Source organism: Halichoerus grypus, chromosome 6, assembly GCF_964656455.1.
Source record: "Halichoerus grypus chromosome 6, mHalGry1.hap1.1, whole genome shotgun sequence".
Classification (NCBI taxonomy): Eukaryota; Metazoa; Chordata; class Mammalia; order Carnivora; family Phocidae; genus Halichoerus; species Halichoerus grypus.
In genome coordinates, this window is record NC_135717.1 from 178,561,035 (window position 1) to 178,585,874 (window position 24,840).

The 24,840-nt window shown below is 50.3% G+C and overlaps 1 protein-coding gene across 2 annotated transcripts in view; it reads left to right on the forward strand.

Annotated features, from left to right (window-relative positions):
• The window catches only part of MOV10L1 (Mov10 like RNA helicase 1), a 64,615-nt gene that overhangs the window by 10,455 nt on the left and 29,320 nt on the right, over positions 1-24,840 (forward strand). For both annotated transcript variants that reach the window (XM_078076793.1, XM_036113733.2), the window contains 10 exons: positions 5,964-6,076; positions 6,641-6,828; positions 10,096-10,239; positions 10,528-10,772; positions 11,177-11,309; positions 12,552-12,746; positions 15,373-15,487; positions 18,020-18,197; positions 18,512-18,582; positions 20,914-21,005. In XM_078076793.1, the coding sequence (XP_077932919.1) occupies positions 5,964-6,076; positions 6,641-6,828; positions 10,096-10,239; positions 10,528-10,772; positions 11,177-11,309; positions 12,552-12,746; positions 15,373-15,487; positions 18,020-18,197; positions 18,512-18,582; positions 20,914-21,005 (1,474 nt within the window). The remainder of the gene's footprint in view (positions 1-5,963; positions 6,077-6,640; positions 6,829-10,095; positions 10,240-10,527; positions 10,773-11,176; positions 11,310-12,551; positions 12,747-15,372; positions 15,488-18,019; positions 18,198-18,511; positions 18,583-20,913; positions 21,006-24,840) is intronic.

Here is a 24,840-nt window from a genome sequence, read left to right on the forward strand (position 1 = left end):
CTGTAACTGCTGACAGGAAGCGACTCCCGGACAGGGACACGGTTCGTGCCGTAGACACTGCTGAGGTGCAGAAGTAGTTGACCGTGAGGACTGGTACCTGAACACAGGTGGAGGATTTCCAGCACAGTCTCAAGTCTTCTTGAGCTGAGAGAGTCCACATAGCTGACAGCCTGACATCCACAGCAAAAAGAACATTCTTGAAAGAGAAAACACGGTGTGGAAAAAGGTAATGGGAGTCCAAAACGAAGGCCACCGACCTTTTCTGAGACAGGCCAGATTGTAAAGCTTGTGGGGCCCATGGTCCCTCGCAGCTCTTTAACCTCTGGGCTGGTGGTAGTGTGAGCACAGCCATCAGCGGCACCGAAGCAGAGAGGTGCGGCTGTGTCCCTGTCAGACTGTATTTACAGAGACAGGCGGCAGGGTACCATTGCACATCTCTGACTGGAAGATGAGAAGAGGAAGAACTAGGCTAGATGTTTCATTTACTTCAGGGAGAGCCAGACCGTACCGTTTCTTTCTTGGCATCGATTCAGCAAATACTGGAAGGCCTTACCCGGGGCCTGTCGCTGTCTTGTAGAATGTGCTCTAACGGGAGGGAGAGCGGACAGGCCAGGGTCTTCTGCTGTGCCGGAATGGTGCAATGCAGCACGGCGGGAGGTGGGCCAGTCTGGGGTTCCTCTAGGGCTGGTAAGGCCCAGTCTCCCTGTGTGCAGGTGGACCAAGGGCTCTGTGAGGAGGTCCAGGTGAAGCACAGGTTGTGTTCTGACCCTTCCAGGGTGACCCGCGTGAGTCTGGCTCAGCTGTGCATGGGAGGTGAGCAAGCTCTGACTGTTTTAGGAAGGGGTGGAGAGGAGACAGCCACTGTCAGAACACGAGGTGGGGGTGTGACGCTGACCTCTCTCCCCTCTCTTCTGCCAATCGGTGGGTGCTCTCCTGAGGCTAATCCCAACCAGAAGCCAGAGGGCAAGGCTGGGTGGTCCATACTGGGCAGGCCTGGGGGCAGAGTGGGGCGGATGTAGAAAGGCATCAGAGACCGTCCAGTTCCAAAGGCTGAAGAACTCCGGCAACGGGACAGGGTGTCAGAGGGCTGGGCTTCGACCCGGGAAGGAGGGACCAGAAGGAGGGGTATCACCGGGGACTGCCTTGAGCCTGTGAATATTGAAGAGTGTGAAGGTGGGAGGTGAGGTCTCAGGATCACAGAGTCCCCTCAGTCTCGGACTGTAGAGGCAGTGGTGGCCATCAGCCCAGTTCTGTGGATGACACTTCAGATCTAGGCCCACAAATAACACTCATGGGAATTCTTTTTCTGTTTTTCAAGTTTTGTTTTGTTTGTTTTTGGGGGGGGGGTTTTGTTTGTTTTTTTTAAGTAAACTCTACCGCCAGTCCCCAGCATGGGGCTTGAACTCACAACCCCAAGATCAAGAGTCACATGTCTACCCACTGAGCCAGTCAGGCGCCCTCCTCCCTATTCATGAGAATTCTTAACATCAGTAGCAGAGCCCAAGCTGTTTTACACGTGAATATCCAGTGATTCCTTAACCATTTTGGCCAAGGCTGCTAAAATGGAATTGGGCATTCAGCCTAAAGCAGGCTTTCTCGTGCTCTGCCCTGTGACATTTGAGGCTGCCCATTCCATTGTGGTAGCTGCCCTGTGGATTGTGGGATGTGTTTAGCAGCATCCCTGACCTCTACCCACTAACTGCCATCCCATCCCCCAGTTGTGAGAACCCAGAACGTCTGCAAACATGGCTTGGGAGACAGAATGGCCCTGGGTAGGAATCACTGGCCTAAGAACGGGGTCTAGAGTCCGAGTGTACGACGAACTTGCTTCTTTCCTCTTTCTTTCCAGGGTAAGCAGTGGATAGCCCTGTAGCATGTACATATCCACGTAACCAGTGTGGCCCGAGCTCCCAGCCTGGGTCACAAGTCAGGTTATTTCCTTCTTACCAGATGAAACTGGTTTATGGACCCACTTGTGAGATAAAGAGCAGGTGTCGTGGATCTTTCCTGAGCCCTTTCACCAGGCCCAAGAACCTGTGCCACTCCCAGGACAGAGTGCTGTGCCCTGTGTCGGGGCGCGCCTTAGTGATCAGGGGGCCATTTCGGGCCCTGCTCTTCATCTGCCTGCATCCCTGAGGTCCACAGATTTTCTGTCTGAAAACCTCTACCCAGCAGCTGGTCCCTCCTTCCCGGGTCGAAGCCCAGCCCTCTGACACCCTGTCCCATTGCCGGAGTTCTTCAGCCTTTGAAACTGGACAGTCTCTGATGCCTTTCTACATCCGCCCCACTCTGCCCCCAGGCCTGCCCAGTATGGACCACCCAGCCTTGCCCTCTGGCTTCTGGTTGGGATTAGCCTCAGGAGAGCACCCACCGATTGGCAGAAGAGAGGGGAGAGAGGTCAGCGTCACACCCCCACCTCGTGTTCTGACAGTGGCTGTCTCCTCTCCCATGGCCAGAGCTATAGCCGGGTGACCATGTCAGTGTCCAGACTGGTACACACTGAGAAGTGGGAAGGGGTGTGAAAATGAATTAAGTCATTTTTTAAACACTTGCATATCAATGAACAAATTGATTTTACTGTATTGGTGGACCTTTAAAGTAGCATTATTCAGAAACTGTTTGCAGGGGCGCCTGGGTGGCTCAGTCGTTAAGCGTCTGCCTTCAGCTCGGGTCGTGATCCCAGGGTCCTGGGATCGAGCCCCACATCGGGCTCCCTGCTCTGCGGGAAGCCTGCTTCTCCCTCTCCCACTCCCCCTGCTTGTGTTCCCTCTCTCGCTGTGTCTCTCTCTGTCAAATACATAAAAAATCTTTAAAAAAAAAAAAAAGAAAGAAAAGAAACTGTTTGCAAAACAATTTTTTTTTTTAGAAAAAGAATACTTGGGCCCATTAAAACAACTTAATATTATTCAGTCATTATATTCTTGACACATAATAACATATTTTAATTTTTCAGCATTTCTAATAGCATGTCACTGGTATTCTAAAAAACATACATTGGGGTTCATGCGTGGCTCAGTTGGTTAAGCGTCCAACTTGATTTCGGCTCAGTTCATGATCTCAGAGTTGTAAGATCCAGCCCTGCTTAACTGGGCTCCACACTCAGCTCAGCGGAGAGTCTGGTTGAGATTTTCTCTCTCCCTTTCCCTCTGCCCCAACCCCCTGCCGTGTGCATGCCTTCTCTCTTTTGCTCTCTCTCAAACCAGTAAATAAATAAAATCTTAATATTTAAAAAAATGAAATTGATAAAATTAAAACAAATTTTTTAGTATCTTAATTTCATTTTTTTTTATACAGTGGTTTGGAATCTTCTTCAAAGCTGCATATTTTATGGTTGATGAATTTGAAACTGAAACCTTTGATTGGCTCTCCTTGTAGGCTATAACATTTTTAATTGAGGAAATATTAGTAAGCTCAGAGGAAATTCTACTAAATTCTTAAAGTCCAGTATTTTTCTTTTCTTTTTTTTTTTTTAAAGATTTTATTTGACAGAGACAGCGAGAGAGGGAACACAAGCAGGGAGAGTGGGAGAGGGAGACGCAGGCTTCCCGCAGAGCAGGGAGCCCGATGTGGGGCTCGATCCCAGGACCCTGGGACCATGACCTGAGCTGAAGGCAGATGCTTAATGGCTGAGCCACCCAGGCACCCCAAGTCTGGTATTTTTCTTTTTTTTTTTTTTTAATTTTTTTTAATTTTTTTATTGTTATGTTAATCCCCATACATTACATCATTAGTTTTAGATATAGTGTTCCATGATTCATTGTTTGTGCATAACACCCAGTGCTCCATGCAGAACGTGCCCTCCTCAATACCCATCACCAGGCTAACCCATCCTCCCACCCCCTCCCCTCTAGAACCCTCAGTTTGTTTTTCAGAGTCCATCGTCTCTCATGGTTCTTCTATGTCTGGTATTTTTCTATTGAGACATGTAACTATGTCAGCCCAAATGTTTTTACAGGTACTATTTGTTTGCCTCTATGAGCGTAAAGGTGATCAAATGCTATCATCAACTAAAACTTGTCAAATAAGTTGTCTGATTTTTTTTAATGTTACATCAAATGTGGATGCTGTAAATTTATGTCTGGTCCATTTCAATCATTCCATTACAGAATATCCATTTATCCAATTAAATATCGAGGGCTTTGTTGGAAGACTTGGTGCAAGCTGGGATAGTGTGGGGTCCAGTCATACCACTTCAGCTTTAAGCCATGTGCGCTGTACGGGCTCCTGGGGCCTCATGGCTTCGTTTCCTCTGTTGCTTTGGTGGAGAGCAGTGTCACTCTCTTCCTGTTTACAAGCTGTATTTTCAATGACTGCAATTTATTTTTTAAAGGTTTTATTTCTTTATTTGAGAGACAGAGAGAGCACGCACATGTGAGAGAGAGCAGGAGCAGGGGGGAGGGGCAGAGGGAGAAGCAGGCTCCCCGCGGAGCAGGGAGCCCGACGCGGGGCTCGATCCCAGGACCCCGGGATCCTGACCTGAGCCAAAGGCAGACGCTTAACGACTGAGCCACCCAGGCGCCCCTGAGTCCATGATACTGATGGGGAAAAAAATCAAACGATTATTTCAGTTTGCTTCACTGTTTTTCTCCTTGAAATAACTGTTTATACAACTAACATATTGCTTCATTTTTCACGTGTATCTGAAGAGATTTGGACTAAAAAATTAGCAGAATCATGTTAAATATTTGATAAAGTCATGGTTTATAAGTCAACATTCAAATGTGTCCTACAACCTGTTGAATTGTGCTTCCGGGCCTGTCCTCTTAAAATGCCACCTTACCCAGAAGTCGGTGCTCCAGCAGGTTTGTCTCTTCTGGATTCACACCACCGGTGCGGTGGTACCGCTGTGGCCCTCGTGCTGATCAGTAGCTGTCAGATGTTCGGGCTCTTAGGGGTTTATCACCAGCTTTCTTGAGAAACAAACTCAGTTTTAAATTATACGCTTTTGGGTTTTGTTTATGTATTTTTTTTTTATTTTATTAGAGTGCTTGTGTGCAGTGGGGAGGGGCAGAGGGAAAGTGAGCGAGAATCCCAAGTCTGACTCGGGGCCTCCATCCCACGACCCTGAGATCATGGCTTGAGCTGAAATCAAGAGTTGGACACTTAACTGACTGAGCCGCCCAGGCGTCCCTGCACTTCTATTTTTTGAACTGATTGCTGTCAAAAGTATTTGTTGCAAAATGACAAAAAGGTTATAACAGGTTTAGCGTCACGCCGCGCACCGTAGCAGACCCGCTCAGGCTGTGCTCCCTGTGTTACTGACGCATGGTCAAGCCACTGTGTGCCGCTGAACCTGTGGTTGCCCGACATTCCCGCCCACCCTGCTGTGGCGGCCCGGGGCACCTTGCGCCCTGCGGGGGCCGCAGCACAGCTGCCTCGCACACCCGGGGTCCAGCAGGGGCACTGAGTGCTCCCCCACCTGGGCTGGCATAGACACCCCAGCTCTCAGGTCGGAGTGCACTGCCCTTTGCCACCAAGTACCCTGTGTGTTCCTGATAGGGAGGAGCACTCACACTGTTCCTGCAAAGAGTTGACAGAGAGGAGTGCCCATGTATTAGAGAAACTGTCCGCCACACTTGAGCCACACGCCCTAGAGGCTGGAGACGAAGAGATTTGCTGTTCAGCTTATTTGGTTGCAGTTAATACTTATGAAAAACATGGGGAACATTTGAAACCAGATGGGATCCTGAAACTGTGCAAACCAGGTGTATGACCATGCAGGCTGCAGTCTTCTCGGCTCCCTGCCTTTGCCTGGTGGGCAGGAGAGGGTAAGGCTGCAGAAAGGTGGGTCTGTAACATCCTCTGCTCCATTCAACTGGGGAAACCCAGGAGAGAGCTAAGATTGAAAACGGGTTTCTTAGGTAGAACAGAAATGGTTTCAGTGTATCATAACTTCAGAATGAATTGTACACTTTGGTATAACCAACATTACCAAGTAAGCACCATGGTTTCCCTGCTTGGAGGTTTCAAGCCCTGCAAGGGAGACTGGGTGGAGGCGGAGTACTGGATCCGGCCGGGCACGTGGAACAGCGAGGCCATCTCAGTGAAGCCCCTGAGGTACAAGCGCGTGGACAGGGTAGGTGCTGGCCCTCGCTTGTCCTTGTCTTCCTGTCTTTTCACAGCCCAGGCTTCTCCTGGGTGCATTGGGAAGTCAAGCTGTTTCCTCGCTGAGAATGCTGGTTTTCTTAAGGAGATCATTGGAGATTGCCTGGCATGCTCGTACGATGCAATCCTAGGTGCTGTAGTTTAACAGAATGTGGAAACGTTCTCACTGCTGGGACGAGGGGGTGGGTGAAGGGCTGGAGCTCGCCTGTAAAGGCTGGTGCACTCTGGCGTTGGAGACTGGAGTTTTCACAGAGTGAGGGTGTGTGCTGGGCTGGGACGGAGACACGGGGAGTGAGCCCGGGCCACTGGACACGCTCTCACTCCACGACCTCAGCCTTGGCTCTGAGGGCCTTACACGTTCATGAAATCTTCGGGGCTTTGCTTCTCCAAGACCAGGGTCCCTGCTCCCCCCAGAGGTTGGACTTTGTCTGCAGTGGGGCCCAGGTGAGGTGGAGGCCAGCCCTCGTTGGGCTGGTTTGGAGAGGCCGGCCCCTGGTGCGGCACACATTTACACAGTCAATTACTGTGTTTGCAGGTCTGCATTTCTAGCCTCTGCGGGAGAAACGGGGTGATAGATGACAGCATCTTTTTCACCTTGGACTCTCTGAAACTTGCTGAAGGATACGTGCCTCGAAGACATGATGTGGTCAGTGCCGTGGTGGTGGAGAGCAGCCAGTCATGCTATGTCTGGAGAGCCCTATGCATAACCCCAGTGAAAAGACGGTAATGAGGAAACGGCTCTCTTCTTTGGGAAGGGAGAGGCCCAACTGAAGTGTGCTTTAAGAGTTGCTTTAATAAGCTCAAATAATAGCCTGTCAGAATCCTGAGCTGGGCAGTTAAAGGGAAAGTATCTTCTGGAAGGTTTTCAGCGGTCTTTGTGGTTGATGAAAGTTCTAGTTAACAGTTCCTTCTTAATCCTTAATCTTATACTGGCAATTTTCACATTTTGATGGGGTTTATAGCTTTTGTTCTTCTTTCACATGTTGGTATTTTTTAGAACATGTTGGACATAGTAGGTTCTTAATTTTTTTTAAGATTTATTTATTTTGGGGGTGGGTAGAGGGAGAGGGAAAGAAAGTCCCAAGCAGATTCCACACAGAGAGCGGAGCCTGATGCAAGGCTCAGTCTCATGACCCTGCGATCAGGACCTGAGCCAAAACCAAGAGTCAGACGTTTAACGGACTGAGCCACTCAGGCGCCCCTTAGAATCGTTGAATCTCTCATACCCACATTCTTCATTCTGTGCCCCAGCAAACTCACACCTTGTCCACACATGTTTATAAAGCACCACGGGGCCCTCCCTGAGCTTTCTGTGTAAATGGCAACCCTGCCCTGCCTCGGCTCCCTTCCTTGGCCTGCTTTTTCTCCTTAGCACGTCCCTCCAGTGAGCTTACCGTACGTTCTCCTCAGTTATTCTCTATATCCTCGGATCACCTGGAATGCAGGTTCCGTGCAGGGAGTTTGTGTCCTGTTTCCCTGTACGCACTGAGCACTTGCCTTGGTGTCTTTCTTTGTGCCCCTGGGGGCGTGCCTGTGGGGTCTGTCGGGAGCGGCACCGTGGGGAGCACCACTGGTTTATAGATAGACTCGAGGACGGAACGCCTGGCTCAAGGCTGTGGAGGTGTGTGGGGTGGGGAGCCGTGCCCCTGTCCCAGCCAGAAGACGCCCTCATCCTTGGCCACTCAGTGCCCAGTTGCCCTGCCCCACAGGACCCTGCTTTGCTGTTGGAGAATGACTCTGTCCCATCTGTGGGGCAGTGAAGCCAGATACATGGCCCTTACCCCCTCTCACCACCCACGAAGGTCTGGCAGGAACAGGAGGTCTGGCTTTAGCTCCATCTGATGGCCTCAGTGGTGTGAGCCTGAGACAAGGCAGGAGCTCATTGCCCAGTGTCTGTGCTGCGGGAGTAGCGTGGCTCCTCCCTGTGTCTGAACCAGGCTCTTGGGCGTCCCGCTCGTTCTGTCATCTTCCTGGTAGTAAGCAGCCAGAAGCCCTGGGACAGAAGCCGGGAGGCCCGCTTCCCACATTAGGCTTCATAGTCACGGGGAGCCACATGCCCAGTTTAAGGAAACCCCTATGCCAGGAAAACATGAGCTTCCTTGACTCTTCATACACCGCAGTTACCTGCGCTCCTGATTGCCATGGGCACCGGAGGATGGCGGCCAGTCCTGCCCCTCACTGACCATCAGAGAGAAACTAGTTGTCATTTCAGGCTTCAGGGCCAAGTGTATTCCTTGGAATGACTTATCGTTTGTCTCCAATTCTAGATTCTTACTGTCTATAGTCTGTTGTGTTTTATAAGCACTTTTTCACACACTCTGTGGCTTTTCAGTTTGTTAGGTCTTCGAGAGGAGTAGTGGCTCAGAGCAGGTGTGGACCAGCATCTGTTGAATGGGTGGGGGCATGACCAGTGGGCTCCCTCGCTGTGGGTGGTCAGTTTCTGGGGAGCCTCCTCAGGTGGCCCCTGGGCTGATGTAGGTCTGGGGTGGGGGGCTGGTTCTCCTTGGGGAGGGGTCACTCTGATCCCAGGCACGTTGCATGAAGCTTCTCCCTTGACTGCCTCCAGTAGTTACCTTCACAGGCAAGGGAAATTTTTCCACCTTCATCGCTGGATGCTGGCTGAGAGCCAGCCCCAAATCCTGTGACTTCAGAATCCCTCATAATGTCCTAATTAGAGTGGGGGATTAGAGGGTGAGTGGTGGATGAAGGGAATGTGCTGGGTCCCGGGGAACTCCCAGCCTGTGAGCGGTCAGTTCCCCTTTCCTGAATTTATAGTGGAAACGAATGTCGCGCCCTTCAGCAGAAGCCCAGCGGATGCCCTCTATGTGCCAATCCTGTTCTAGCCCCAGGAGTACTGCCTTGGACAAAGAAGAGCCGTCCGTGTTTCTGCCCTGGGAGAGCTTATGTGCTGTCACCCCACTCAGGCTTCCTGACCCCTGAGGGGAGGCTGCAGGCGGCGGCTTGGGGCAGTGGGGCTCTGTCTGTGTGGGTTCCCTCCACGAGCTGGTCCGCATTCCCCAGCATGAGCCCTGTGTGTATGCTCCACTCAGACCCACTGTCTGGGTGCCTGGTTGATGTCGGGAAAAGCACCAATTACTGCGTGCGAAGCAGAGCTTCCACTCTCCTCCAGATGCAGCGTCTCCTGCCATCTTTCCCATCCCCATTCCTTGGGTGGCTTGAGCCAGAAACCTTACAGTCATTCCTGACTCCCTTCCTTGCTCATATTTCTCAACCCTCCATTAGCAGATGTTGGCTGTCTACAAGAACTGGGACTCTGCTTCCATGGCCCCCTGGGTCTGGGGTGAGGGCAGAGGAGGGACTGAGCTGTGGGAGGCACGGGAGGAGGAGTTAGCCACTGTGGGAGGCACGTGTGGACGTGGCGGGGAGGAATGTGTGGACAGGAGGGGCTTGGGGGGCAGAAGCTGGCTGAGGAGGGGGCACTGGTGTGGTTGAGAATGTCACTGAGTTTGTGGCTGGGGCCCCATTTTCTGAATGGAGCTGCAGGCTGGGTGGGGAGGGGAGCAATGCCAGATTGCTGTCCAGACGAGCCCTGTGGGTCCGCAGTGAGGAGGACGGAGCTGCCTGCTTCCCGCCAGTGTCCACGGAATGAGGGGAATCGGAGGGTCTATAAAGGGAGGGTGCCTCCCCTCACGCCTCCTGGCAGCCCAAAGAGGAGAGGATTGAACGCTCCCTCCGCGGCATGTTCCCAGAATCAGGAACTCCTTCAAGAGGTTGCCACTGTGTTGCTTCCTTTTTTCTAGATCTTAGAGAATTTGTCATTTTCTTCTTCAAGATGTTTTGCTGTTCTTCTCCGAAATTCTAAGTATTGTAGGAACTCTGTATGTAGTTTTGTGGCCATACGTCCCTGGGGGACGTTGGCCCTGCAGTGGGTGCGGCGTGTCTGGAAGGAGCATGGCCGTGGCCGGGAGGCGGGTGGTGGAGCTTCGGGATGCCTGCCACCGGATGCTGTTCTTTGGGTGCTCTCTGCAGGGACCCCGCTGCCTTTGAAGAGGCTGCCGATGAGTCCTGTGGAGCCCTTTTACTGAAAAATAAAGGTGATATTGAAGTCACGAGGATGACAAATTTTGGAACGTTAAAAGAAGGAGGAAGTAAAAATATGGTGGTCTGGATAGAGTAAGTTTGTCACTTAAATTATGTTAATGAGTTTTAAATTGTGATTTAAGAATTTCTGGGGAAAAAAAGAATTCTGTAGAACCAACTTTATTTTGCCTGTTCTGTTCATTTTTTCCTTTATGGAGATCTTTTAGAAGTTTTTCACCCTAAGACATACTTTTTACTTTTATTCATAAAGGTATTTACAATCATTTTTCACTCGTAAGATTGAATTCTGTGTTTTATGGTAGCTGATTATTTTAGCTTCAGCAATCTTGTCTGTATTCATGGCTCATTTTCTTTTTCCAGGAATAAAGGAGATATTCCTCAAAACTTAGTCAGCTGTAAACTAGCTGGCTGGGATAAAGCTAAACAATTCAGATTTCAAACACCGGATAAAACCCAAACGTGCCCAGTAGGGTCTCTTGTTCCTGTTTCTGAGAAGGAGAGGACTCTTTCGGATGAAAATATTAACTCACTAGATAGCTACCAAAAACACACAACCCGTCAGGCATCAGAGAGCGGTGCGGTGAACAACACAGACGTCTCTCCAGGTAGACGTTTCTCCTGTTACCGCGTTAGGTCAGCCGGCCGTGAGCCCCGCGGGGTCTGCGCAACAGGGCGGCCGCTGCTCCCGGGGCCCTGGGCTGGGGCGGAGCGGCCAGCGCGCTCCAGCTGCTGCGGCCGTTTGTGCGCTGTTTTGGTTCTGGGCTCTTGTCTGATGTTTTGGGACTGAAGAGAAGACAAAAATAGCTTGACCGATACCCAGACGTGCTTTAGATGTGCTGCTTCCTGTGAGTGGCTCCAGACTCGGGAAAGGCTGCCTGCTGTCCACGGGTGTTTTTGTCACCTACTGTCTGGCACTTTGTGTGTACGTGTGTGTTTCCACCAGCCTGCCACCACTGTCAGGGACCACTTAGCTTCTGATCTAATTCTGGATTTCATTTCCGTCTCCCAGACGACTGTGCTTGTGAAGGAGAAGATGGGGACAAAGAAGAGAGGAAGCCGAGGAAGCAGGTGACAGAGCTGGAGCCCGGAGGGTTCATCCCTCCCGGTGGAAGAGCCCCGATTGTGATTGTATGTGATGCAAAGTACGTGGCTGGAGGGCTGGGAGTGAGTTTATTTTGGGGCCATTTGTATATTTGGATTTTTAGGCATCATGGGTGATTCTTCTAAGTTGGAGGTTCTAAACGTATTCCTAACTATTCTAATGAGACAAAACCGTAAGAAAAAGCACTGGTGGAGAAAATGGCTTGAGTGAGTTTACCGACCAGAGCGTTGCCTCCCCAAGCCTGACAAGCTGCCCCCCCCACCCGCTCACCCCAGCTTCTGACCCTCAGTCCTGTTGGAGTCCATCCCCTCTCAGCCCCTTGGCCACGTCTCCTCACCTTCCCTCCGGCTCCCTCAGCTGAGGCCTTCCTGCCTCTTGTCTCCAGCTGGGCTGCTGGCTGGGTACAGGGGGCAGGGGGCTGAGACCTCCCTTCCTGGGCGGACCGCAGATAATCCCAAGCCGCCACCACCCCACCCACCCCGGCATCTGGGTGGCAGGCCTCTTCCTTTCTCAGCAGCCCTCTACAGTTGCTAATTCTTAATCTTTTCTAAAAATGGGACTCTGGGGCGCCTGGGTGGCTCAGTCGGTGAAGCATCTGCCTTCGGCTCAAGTCGTGATCCCGAAGCCCTGAGATCAAGTCCCGCATCGGGCTCCCTGCTCAGCGGGGAGCCTGCTTCTCCCTCTCCCGCTCCCCCTGCTTATATTCTCTCTCTCTCTCTCTCTCTCAATCTCTCTCAAATAAATAAAATACTTTTTTTAAAATGTGACTCTGATTAAACCACCACCTGCTTCAAGCCCACAGCCGTCACAGCTGGGTCAACCATTTGCACAGACCGCTCTTTAGCCAGAGCTGTGTGGTGCCACCACCTTAAATGATCTTTTAAATGTGACAGCACAGAAATCAGTGAAAGGCAGTAGGTGAGCACAAAGTGTGGCGCCTCTGGGAGAGCCTGCCTTAGAGAAGCAGCAGGAAATTGGGCAGAAAGCAAAGTAAAAGCAGTTTATTTTTGGTAACATTACACAATTCTGATTGAAACTTGAGAACGCTGACGGTGTCTTTCCTATTGTTCTTAAGTTTGAGAATCACAGAATAGTTGAGGTGGCTGATTTTATTGTGGGAAGACATTCTTATTTTAGAAAGCTCATTTTCTCCTCTGACGAGAATTATTAAAAACTAAGGGTGACTGTGGTTTCGTGGCCGACTTTCCATACATGTACAAAGGGGAATTCTGTCGGATCCACTTGTCTTATTTAAAACTAAATTGCGTTTTGTTTTTTCAAGGAATTCCGGCCGCTGCAAGGAGCTCCTTCTACTCTGCTTCTCCAACTTTGTAATCGGGCGGTTCCTTGAAGTGAATGTCGTAAGTGGGGAGGAGTCGCTAATAGCTGTCCGAGAACCATTTTCTTGGAGAAGGTCTAAAAGTTCCACCACATTAACATCCACAAAAACTACAGTTGTTGTGACCACACAGAAAAGGTACCGTGAACAGAAAAGACAATGAATCCAAATGCGTGCTCGAGGTGTGTGAGAGACGCGTGGGCCATGTCGCTGTTGAAGAGAGGCCAGCATCCTGGGATAAAGCTGGGGGCAGCTGGGCGGGCGCCTCTTCCTGTCTCTGTACTTGGGGGGAGAGGTGTGTTTTCATGCAACTCCTACAGTTCTGTCTCTGAGGAGGGCCCGGCTGTGTGAGTGTGAGGATAGAACAGTAGGCCGCGGCCCTCTGGGCCACCACTCCACCCTGGCTGCTCCTGCCATGTCTCGTGTTCCCAGCAGCCCAGACACCCTGCATCTCACACGGGCACCCAGAGGCACCAGTTGGCAGGGGGTCCATAAGATGTGGCCAGTAAGCGACCACCCATACAGGGTGGTCCACGTGCTTTGTCTGCAGCTGCTAAACTGAAAAATCTCTGAAAAGCAGAATTTTTTTTAAGATTTTATTTATTTATTTGTCAGGGAGCAAGAACAGGCAGAGGGAGAAGCAGGCTCCCCACTGAGCAGGGAGCCCGATGCGGGGCTCGTTCCCAGGACCCTGAGATCATGACCTGAGCCGAAGGCAGACGCTTAATGACTGAGCCACCCTGGCTTCCCTGGAATTTTTTTTTAAGTTTGGTGCCAGAAAATCTGACCTAGGGATGGGAGGATATTTCCTGACTTTACTCTGTGATGGGAAAGCTCAGCCCTCAGCTGCAGGAACTGACAGGTTTAACTTAGGTACTGCCCAGAATCCACTGGGGTGGTAGGTATTTCTCTTCTAATACTGGAAAATCGCGAATTTCAAATCACATTTTTCCCCAGTAACAATTCAAGGTAAGGTGTTACGGATTTCTCCTAATTTGCAGGCTAGAGAAGAAATCTGTTAGCAGAGTGTTAAGTGGTTGGCTTTGGAGTTAGGTCATCGTTTGGAGCCAGCACTACCGCTCTGTGACCTTGGGCCAGTTTCAGAGCCTTTCTGAGCCCTAGTCTCATTTATAAGATGGTAGTGTCCCTCACATGGTTACGAGCATTAAAAACGTCCTTTCTGACAATGGAGCGATCAGTAGTGATCAGTAAGTCGTAAGAGCCACTGCTCATGGAAAGGGCATGCCCTGGAGATGGACCCGAGAATACGGGAGCCAGCAGTGACCATGGAAAGTCCTAAATGATTGGGTTTTAGTTATAGGAGCTTATGAGACCCCTCGGTTGTCACGTAGTGGTGTACCAAGCAACTTTCTAGTTAAAATTTGACTTAACTAGAAAGTGAACTAGACCAACAATCCCCTGATCAGCTGTTTCCCTATGTCACTGTGCAGGAGTATCTCTAAAACAGGAGATCTTGGTATTCTGTTGTCAAGTTAGTGACCCGGAGTGCCTGTCCCGGTCGGCTTGGGCCTCCTGGAGCTCCCGGCACCTACACCTGCTTCCTGCCCTGTCTTTGCCCCCTGCCCAGAACAGCGTTGTCTGTGTGTTTGCTTAGCGAGTCTCTTGAGGACCTCTTTGTGCCAGGACCTTCTCGGCTGAATTTCCAACTATTCTAAGCTAGAAACAGACATGTTTTGTTAACTCAGCATGGATTTTGATACCATGTGGTAAGACTGTTCAGGCCATTTACCCAAACGTGTGTAGTGATGATCCTGTCCCCTTTGTCGTGTTCATGTTAGTAATTAATACTGCACTGTCGTTTACTGAACGCCCTGCTTCCACACATACTTGACGTGTGTGCTTTGGTGGAGCCCGTGACTCAGGTGGGAGGTGTTGGGCCTTCCCGGTGCTGCTCGTGGTGGCTCTGGGGGCCTTTCTGCCACAGAACTTCTCTCTAAGCAGCCTTCCCATCCAGAGCTGAGCTACAGGGATATCCAGGTGAGGTGGCTGTGGAGTAAGGGGGTCGGGGCTACGTGTCTCCCACCCCCTGCACTCAGTATGAGCTGGAAGCAGCAGTTAGAATGAGGGAGGGGGGCCCGTCTTCAGTGTGTGCAGGTGCGTGTAATCAGAGGTTCACTGGACCTCCCTGGGACACGTCGCTTCTCTTCCACTGTCTCTTCTCCCGCTGTTTCCTTTCCAGTCACTTCTTGTGCTGTATTAGACCTGCCCACAGCAGCAGGATGTTCTTCATCCTGATGGTGGCTGACTTTGGTGACTCCTCCCTACAGCCCTTTCTGGGGAAAGACAGAAGCCTGAGGGTGAAACCGAATTTCCCCGGAGAAACGCCAGGCTGAAAAGCAAGAAGGCAGGACCCAGACAGCAGCCTTTACCGAATGTGTTCTGCATTCCTGCGGGAGTGGTTCTGATGTTCTAGGCTCATAGCGGCAGTAGGAGTTAGCGGGGTGGGAGTTCAGGAACAGTGCTTCTCAGACTCACTGGTTCTGCAGGATTCTTGGGCGCGGCAGCCCTGCCTGCCTGTTGGAGGGCACAAGAGGGCCCTGTGAGAGCCGGTGTGGGGGAGGGATCCCAAAGCAGCTGAAGTAAGTTTGCAAGGTCCAGACTGACACCAGCAGTTCACATTTATTTTTGGTTCTTGAAGGACCTTTAGTCTTTCCGAAGCGGGAAGGATGTCTGAGTAAAAATGGCTTGTATGAGACACGGGTGATTAAGAATTTTGACTTGTACAATTTTTTTTTTTTTTAAGGAACTCAAGACGACAACTTCCAAGTTTTCTTCCACAGTATCCAATACCAGATAGACTTAAGAAATGTGTGGAACAAAAAATTGACATTCTGACTTTTCAGCCATTACTCGCAGAGGTAGGAAATATATCTGATACGAAACATTCTTCGCCACAGTTGAGTGTTTTCTTATGAAATCAGGATGAACCCCGCTTGGGCTCAGAACTCGGACTGGTTTGTTTTTACCACAGGTAGCTGGGAATATCAGGTCAGTGAGAGAGAGGGACCACTGCTGTTGGCACTGCTTGTGGGGAACCCCACTGCCCCCCGCCCAGCCTGCCTGTGCTAGGCTGGCGGCCTGCCTCTGAACGGCTGTCTGTCCGGGATAAAACTCTGAGCCACGACGTGAGGTCTTCAGTCCTCTTTAATTACGTTTAGCTGGGGGGCCACATGTGGAGAGTGGGGTTTGGGCGGCACAGTCTGAGGGATGCTCTAACGTGCCCAAGGGACGAGACCCCCACCGTGGCACCTTCCAGTTCTCTTTCCTTGGACTTTTTGCTGATGTCATAAATTTGGCTTCTACATATGTTTTGAATTCCATGCTGCATTTTACCGTTTTTGCATTACATTTATGTAATCAGTTATCTCTTAAAGGCATTTTAAAAGCTAAGTCTTTTTTTTGTTTTTAAAGATTTTATTTATTTATTTGAGAGAGAGAATGAGATAGAGCACATGAGAGGGAGGAGGGTCAGAGGGAGAAGCAGACTCCCCACTGAGCAGGGAGCCCAATTCGGGACTCAATCCCGGGACTCCAGGATCATGACCTGAGCCAAAGGCAGTCGCTTAACTGACTGAGCCACCCAGGCACCCAAGCTGTCTTTTTTGACACCACGTAGTTAGCACCCTTGGTGCTGTGCCCGTCACTCCTTCGTGGGGACCCAGACTCCCGTGGGGCCCTTGTGCTGAGCAGCGGGGGCCTCTGTGGTGCTTGGGTGCCAGCGATCGGTTCTTTCAGCTCCTCTATGTCTGGGGAAGTATTCTGCCTCCATTTTTGAAGGACATTTTCACTGGGTCTTGAATTCTAGGCTGGAATTTTAAAGCTGCTGCCCCGCCATCTTCCGGCTTGCCGTGTTTTCAGTGAAACACCTGCTTTCCTTTAGCTTTTGTTCTTCTGCATATAACATGTATTTTTTCCTAGCAGCTTCTAAGTTTTTCTCTTTATTACTATTTCTTAAAAAATGTAATTTACAATTTGCCTTAGTATAGTTTTCTTCTAATTTCTTGGCTTGGGGTTCTCTGAGCTTCATGGATATGTGGGCTTACAGTTTTCCCCAAATTTGGGTGGTTTCTGGCCATTCTGTCTTCAGAGGCACTCTCTGCTGAGCCCCTTCCTCAGATTCCCGTTGCTCGTGCATCGGCTGCTTGGAGCCGCCGCACAGCTCGCCGCCGCTCTGCTCACTTTTTTGGGTTTTGGAAGGCTCCTGTGGCCAGTCCTCAAGTTCACTAGTCTTTTCCTCAGCAGTGTGCGGCCCCGTCCTGTGTGTTTTAATGGCACACGTGGTAGCTGTCATCCACCAGTTCAGCGTGGTCTCTGCTTCCCATGCTCAGTGTTTTCCTGCTCTTTGAATAACAGCTGTTACAATGTGCTCGTCTGCACATTCTGCCACGAGTCAGTTCTGGTTCCGTTGAGGGGTTTTCTCCCCGTTATGAGTTGTCGTTTCTGTTTCTAAGCCTCATAATCTTTGTCTGGGTGCCATACATTCTGGATTTTACCTTGTTGGCCGTTGGGGTATTTTTCTGTTCCTGAAAATACTCTGAGGTTTGTTCTGGGATGCAGTTAAGTTACTTTGAAACAGTTGGATACTTTCAAGCCTGGCTTTAAAGCTTTGTGAGGTGGGACCAGAACGGCGTTTGATTTAGGGCTAATACCCTTCTGAATACTCCGTCCAATGTCTCGTCTATTATAAGTCTCTCCGTTTGGGCTGGGGGGACTCACACTGTTCTCGGCCGTGTGGGAGCTCTGGGAATTATTCCCTTTAATTCAGTGCTTCCCAACAGGTGACAGTTGCCCTCCCAGGAGACATTTTTGGTTGTCATGGCTGGGGGTGCTAGTACCAACAAATGGGTAGGGGCCAGGAATGCCGGTAAATACTCTACGATGCACAGGACGGCCCCTACCCCAGAAAAGAGTGCAGCCCAAGTATTGGTTGTGCCAGGGCTGAGGAACCTGCTCTTATACCGTCAGGTGGGCGTCCCAGCAAGAAACATGGCTTCTTATACTCGTGCACTGACCAGTGCTCAGCTGACAGTTCAGGGGGGACCCTCTGAAGCTCTGCAGACCTCTCTCTGTGTTGCTCTCGCTTCCTGGCACTCTGCCCCCTTGGCCTCCTCGGACCCCAGCTCCATCTCCTCAAGAGACCACACAGCTGCTGGGCTCTCTGCCTAGGTGGTAGCCGGGGCAGTTGCGGGCTCACTGACGTAGCCTCCCCAACCTCAGGGCCACTGTCCTGTGCTGCTTGCGGGTCAGTATTCAAAAGCCAGTCTCTCCCTGTTGGCTGAGTTTCAGCAGACCAGACTTAGCCCCTCCAGCTAAGCTGCAGCTGCTTTCCTGGACCACGGGGGTGTTGGACGGGTGACTCTGCTCTCACTTGCTGGGGTTTTTTTTTTCAGCTTTTGAACATGTCGAACTACAAGGAAAAGTTTTCGACTTTGCTCTGGCTTGAGGAGATTCATGCAGAAATAGAACTGAAAGAGTATAACATGAGTGGGGTCACCTTGAAAAGAAATGGTGACCTGCTGGTTCTGGAGGTCCCAGGATTGACTGAAAGTAGGCCTTCTCTGTACGCAGGTGGGTTCGTTACGTGTCACATTTTACTAGAGGGACCAGCAGACGTTGAATCCCCGTCCGGGGAAGAATGTTTCCGTTGGCAACACTGCAGTCACATCATCTCATTTCCTTTGCTTTGGGTTAGAATTTTCTGTAAAACTTGGTCAGCATGTTGAGGGCATCCAGCACCTCACTCTGGGCATACTGGTGCTGGTTTTAAGCAGCTCGTTCCAGGGATGTTTATTTCACTTTTTCAAAGTGTTTGATTTTAGAGTTACAGTGGCAGAATTGGGGGATTTTGTAGTTTTACATGTGGTTCTGTATTTTTTAACTAGGTGATAAGCTGATTTTAAAAACTCAGGAGTACAGTGGACATGTCATCGAGTACATCGGCTATGTGATTGAGGTGAGAGGTGCTCCGGATCCGCTAGTGCGGGACCAGCCCTTCCAGCCGGCCAGCTTCCTGCCGGGGCTGGGGCGGGGTTGCTCCTTCAGCCTTTGACAGGATTTCAGAAAATTCAGGATAAAGTGAATATTTAAATAAATTTGATGTATAAAGAGAACTTAACAAAAAAAATCCCTATAATTTTCAATCACGAGAGCCATATTCACCTTTCATCACGTGTAAGTCATGGTGTTTGCGTTTAGTCCATTCTGGGCATTCTGAACATACTGCGGAAGAGAGAGCCTCTGAAGGAAAAGTACACTTAAAAGTTTGCAGTTCTAAATGTTTTTGTGGAGAAGTTTGGCTGACTTCTCTCCCTCCCTCCCTCCCTCCCGGTGCACCGCATGCTTCTGATCCTTCGGCCGGGCTCTCCTGCAGAGCACCGCCTGCCACGTCTGGGTGAAGGGCCTGATGCCGAAAGCTACCTGAGGAAATGCCGAAGCCCTGCCCTGGGTTGGGGGGCGGTTGTAGGGACTCGAAGAGTCTGGGAAGGGTTCAAAGGAGGGGCAGGATCTGGCCTCTGCGGCCGTGTTTGCTGCGTTCTGCGCCGAAATACTGGGCGCCAGCCCTTGCCAGTGCAGCTGGTCGTGAAACCAGTGCTAGGATGACCAGGGAGGGGCTGACCCTTGGGGCCCCAGCAGCTGTCCCCCCACACTCTGCCCAGGCATGTGGCAACCGCTTAGCCTGAGCTGGAGGGCCCACCAGCTCTGCCAGCTTTGACACACTTGAGCTGTTGACGAAGACGCCGGGTGACTCTCTTACCTTCCAAAGGGTAGATCCAGTTGTGCCCTTGGGGAAGATGCCCTGGGGATGAACACCCCAGAAGCAGCGGTGCCAGAGATGCCAGGTGTGGGGTCTCCTTGGTTCCTGCACACTGGTTGGGGGTGGCCGGCGTCATACGCCCACAAATCCAATTTTAGGGTATGTGCTGCCGAAGCGAACACCATAGCCTGACAAATCCAGACCGAAGCTACGAGCACCCCAGCCTGGGGGGTGTTGAGCACCCTCCTGATCTTTGGTGGGATATTCCATAAGGTCAGCCGCTTCTGAGTGATGAAATTCATGGTCGACTTAGTAACTTCTACAGGTCTCCGCCCATTGCTTTTCTCGAGTCTCTGTAGTTTAGTTGTTGGCCAGGGCCGCGGTGTGGGAGACCGTGATGGTACAGAAGGCCCTCAGGAGAGCCTCACAGATGGTGCGGTGGGCAGAAGACACACATCCAGGTGACACTTAAGATGTCAAATTGGTGTTTCCACGACAGGTGGGCAGGCGGCCCAGTGCCGTCAACCTGGCACGTGGTGCAGGGGGCGTCCCAGCAGGGCCGCTGTTGCACTCACGCCCATCTGGGGGCTGTGGGACAGAAGGCTCCCCACCTCCGCAGAGGGGCCTCTTGTCGCCAGGAGCACGTGTCTGGGAACAGACGTCGTCACTTCCTGTCATCCTGCTCTGTTATCTCAGCATAGTTTTCGTCTCCATGTGCTCTGCCTGATTCATTAAAGCTGCCCTGTTGTTTTTTGTATTGTCCTGCTTATCTTTTTCTTTCTGGGTTTTTTAAAAATTTCACACATAGTTTTTCAAGTTTCTGGAAATGACAGTGGCAGTATGTGATGTCCTTGGGGCCCAACTCTGTTGATGGCTGTGCTGACCCTCACTCTTGGTGATTTGCTTCTTTGTGTGCTTTAACCGGTGGTCTTTAACTGCAGGTTCATTTTTGCCCGTCTTGGCCCCTGGGACACCTGGGGACCTGGGCTGGGCTTGCTCTCCTTTTGAGGGAATTGTGGCGGCTTCTGCTGCAGGGAGGGCCCCGCTCCCAGGGCAGCCCCCGTGTCTGTGTTCCCACCAGCCGGCTCTGGTCGCCTGGCCCTTGGGAAGCCCATGCCACCTGGCACCGCCCTAGCTATGGCTGGAGGGTCCCCGCTCTGCTGGAAGGGGAGTCCTTGGAATGACCTCTTTGTGGAGGCGCTGTGGTGGCTGGCACCCCTCGCTCTGTCCTTGTTTGTGGGCTGGTCTCCTTCCGGGGCTGTGGCCTGTTTCCTCGAGCCTGGATCTCTGGAGCGTGGCCAGGGAGCAGCTCGGGGTGAGCTGGTGTGGGCGCCTCCAGGGGCCAGGTCCTCCTGGGTGGGTGATGTGACAACACCATGATTTAATCCTCCTGATCAGTTTGGCAAGGATTTAAAATAGCAGATTTTAGCTCCAGTCTGTAAAGTGTTTCATGATGTGTTGCTAGATGAAGATTGTCCCAACAAATCAAATGTGAAGTATGGGAATTAAATTGTTACGTTTCCTTTTCAGATTCATGAAGAAGATGTAACTCTTAAACTTAACCCAGAATTTGAGCAAGCATATAACTTTGAACCTATGGATGTGGAATTCACATATAACAGGTAATGCTCTCGGTGGTTGTTCCTACAATGTGTCTTCGTTCCTGGTGGGTAGCAGGCTTCCCTTCTGTCCATCCCTGCGCATCTCAGCACTGGTGTAAGAAATGCAGCGTGGGAGCGTCCCTGTTCCTGCTTCACTCCCAGACAGGTTTTAAGATAACAAAGTCACGAACATTTGCTGTTCATTCTTTAATGGACCTTAAGTACACAGAGATGTTGTCATTTATCACGTTATGAACGTGGGGTGGTGACCCTGCCAACCTACCATTCCCTCCCTGTCATCCACTACGCCCCCGACCGTTAACTGGGATTTTGCATTTGTCTCTCTCTTGCTTTAAAAAAAAAAAACAAAAAACAGTTGTGTGTCTTTGTACACACACAGAAAAATGTATTTTTTGGTTTTGTTTTGAGCTGTCAGTCTCTGGTTTCCAGGAAGTTTTCACTGATCTGTTCCTAAGATTCTCCATGTTGTGTGTCACTGTTCAGTGTCTTCACCACTGCCCACGCCCCACCATGAGTCCGCCACACTCCCTGTTCTGTGGATGGACATTCACCCCATCTTTACCCTGAAGGCACTGCTGTGAGCACCTTCTCCTTCCTTGTGCACAAATGCTCGTGTTCTCTTGGCTGCACACTCAAGGGTGGGTCTGTGGCTTCAGCCATGGTGGCATCAGAGACCCCCAATACCAGCGTATGTAACAACCTGTTAATCCACACCATCCCAGAACCTGGTTTTGTTAAACATCTAAATTCGTGCCAACTTGGTAGATATGTGATCTACCTCCTTAGGGTCTGGACGTGCATTTCTCTGACTGCATATAAGGTTGAGAATTTCCATGTTTATTGGCCGTAAAATGTCTTCATCTATGAAATGCTGGCTCATGTCTTTTCCTGAATAATTTGGGTTTTGTTATCTGTAGGAGTCTTCTCTGTGTTCTTTGTGCTGGACTGTCCTGGATAGGCAGGCTACAGATAACTTCTGTCACTTCTCCAGGTCTGTTGCTTGTTTCGCTCACTTTGTAGAGTGTCTTTTAGGAATCAGAAGGTGCTAACTTTAAGATTGATCATGGATGTTTAATTTTGTTTAAGAAATGTTTGGGTGTTGGGGCTGCCACCAGATCAAAGTGTGTTGAGTGTGAATGGGCTGTGGGTCAGTGGGGAGAGGCCGTTGTTTGGCCATGGAAGCTGAGCAGGCGGGATGGAGAGCGAGGTGAGGTCCAGGAAGGGGCCGTTTTTGCTGTTTGAAATGAGAGAAACTAGCTCAGCGGAGCCCCTGCGATAGCAGGTGACTGGGTCGAGAAAGTGTGTGCCAGAGGAGGTGGGTCTGGCCAGGTGGGGCCGGGGTCATCGGCAGAGGGTAAATATCCTCCTCAAGGTGGTAGGACGAAAGAGGTGAGAGCTGATTTGCATCTGGACATTCCTGACCGTGTGTTACTCTGGAACATGTGACAAGCCCAGTCAAAGAGGAGGAGGACTTTGGAGGAGGGGAGGAGAGAGGAAGCATGGGATGAGGGTGGTGTAGGAGTGGACCTACCGAAGGAAGCAGGACACAGATGATAGGCGTGACAGGCCATGGGGTTGAGCCAGAGAGAAAGTGCCCAGGAAAAGCCAAAGGGTACCAGCAGTGGGGGGCTATTGGAAAGACAGGATGATGAGGTGGAGAGAGGACAGGACGTTGGGCTCAGTGATCTCAGACACGAGGCCCAGGTCTTGAGCAAGCATGTGTGCGGCCAGGTGGAGTGTCAAAGAGATGAGAGGCCAGGGTGTGGGAGCGGCGGGCTGCCACATTTGACACTCAGAGGCTTTGCTTGCCCCACGTTAAGTGTTTAGGTTGTTTACATTAAGTTACGAAAAACCAGGAGATTTCCCATTTAAAAAAAAAAAAAATCTGTATTCCCCACTTGTTTTGAACCATTGGAAGATGGGGCAGGCCCGCAGTGCAGCAGGCCAGATGGCACTGAGGGCAGAGAGGCTGCACTTCCTCGTGTTACCTGCTGGCTCCCTGTAGGTGTTTCCCCTTTTTTTAACAAACGGGTCTAGTGAGACAGAATGTAGGCTAACTATGCCTTATTAAAGTACACAGTCTGAGGACTTTGAAACCAACTCCACAGTCAAGAGAAGGAGAGTATCTGCCACCAGAGATGCTTCCTTCCTTCCCCACCCTCACCCCCACCCCCAGGCCCCAGCAGTGCTTTCTGTCGCTATAGGTTAGTTTGCATTTTGTAAAATCTTACATAAGTGGAAATATACAAGACTTAACTGGTTTTTGCCTGGCATCTCTCTCTGACTTAGCATAATTATTTTGAGATTCAACCTCACTGTTGCATGATTTCATTGCCTTTTTTATTGAATTATAGTTGACACACAATATTATGTTAATTTCAGTTGTGTAACAGTGATTCCCATTTTCTTCCCTTTTATGGCTGAGTAGTATTTCGTTATCAGTATCTACTACAGTCTATCTATCCAGTCACCTTGGATAGACACTGGGTTTTTTTCCATATTTTGGCCATGACAGAGAGAACTGCTATGAAATCTGTGTACAAGTCTTTGTATGGACACGTGTTCCTTTCTCTTGGGTAAACGCCGAACAGTGTGATGGCTCGGTCCTATGGTGAGGGTGCGCATAACTTTAAGAAAGTGCCAAGCTCTGGGGCGCCTGGGTGGCTCAGTCGTTAAGCGTCTGCCTTCGGCTCAGGTCATGATCCCAGGGTCCTGGGATCGAGTCCCACATCAGGCTCCTTGCTCAGCGGGGAGCCTGCTTCTCCCTCTGCCGCTCCCTGCCACTCTGCCTACTTGTGATTCCTCTCTCTCTCTCTTTGTGTCAAATAAATAAATAAAATCTTTAAAAAAAAAAAAAAAGAAAGTGCCAAGCTCTTTCCCAAAGCAGTTGTCCTCCGCATTTCCAGCAGCTTGGGTGAGGGTCCCGTTGCCCCACAGGCTCACAGCCCTGCTCTGGTCAGTCTTTCTAATTCTAATCTTTGGAATAGCCGTGAGGTGGTGTCTCACCGAGGTTTTGGTCTGCATCCCCTAACGGGCAGTCGTGCTGAACACCTCAGGTGCTTTCCCATGCATGTGTGTTCTTTGTTGATGGTGAGTCTTGGAATCAGGTAGTGTCAGGCCTCCACTTTGTCCATTGTTCGCAGAGTTGGTGTGGCTCTTCTGGGTCTCTGGTGTTCCTGTATAGATTTTAGCATTCAGCTTGTTGGTTTCTACAAAAAACCCATAGAGATTTTGATGGGGACTACACTGAATTTTTAGATCCATTTAATAAGAATTGAGACCTTAATATTGAGTCTCCCAACCCTTGAAAATGGTATCTCTCTCCATCTAGTTAGGTCTGTTTTTCATTTCTTTTAGCAGTGTCTGTAGAGTGCTCTGCGTATCTTCTGCCAGATTGGTGTGACTCTTAAAAAAATGTAATGCTGGGGCGCCTGGGTGGCTCAGTTGGTTAAGCGACTGCCTTCGGCTCAGGTCATGGTCCCGGAGTCCTGGGATCGAGTCCCACATCGGGCTCCCGGCTCAGCGGGGAGCCTGCTTCTCCCTCTGACCCTCTCCCCTGTCATGCTGTTTCTCTCTCTCTCTCTCTCTCTCAAAAAAAAAAAAAATGTAATGCTGTTGTGGACAGTAATCTTAACTTAAATTTCTAGTTGCTTCTAGCTAATGTTTATGAATGCCATTTATTTTTATATATTAATCTAGTATCCTGAGAGCTCGTTAAACACACTTCACGGTTCTAGTAGCTTTTTACAGGTTATGCAGGATTTTCTGCCTGTATGATCTTTTTTTTTTTTTTTAAAGATTTTATTATTTATTTATTTGAGAGAGCAAGAATGAG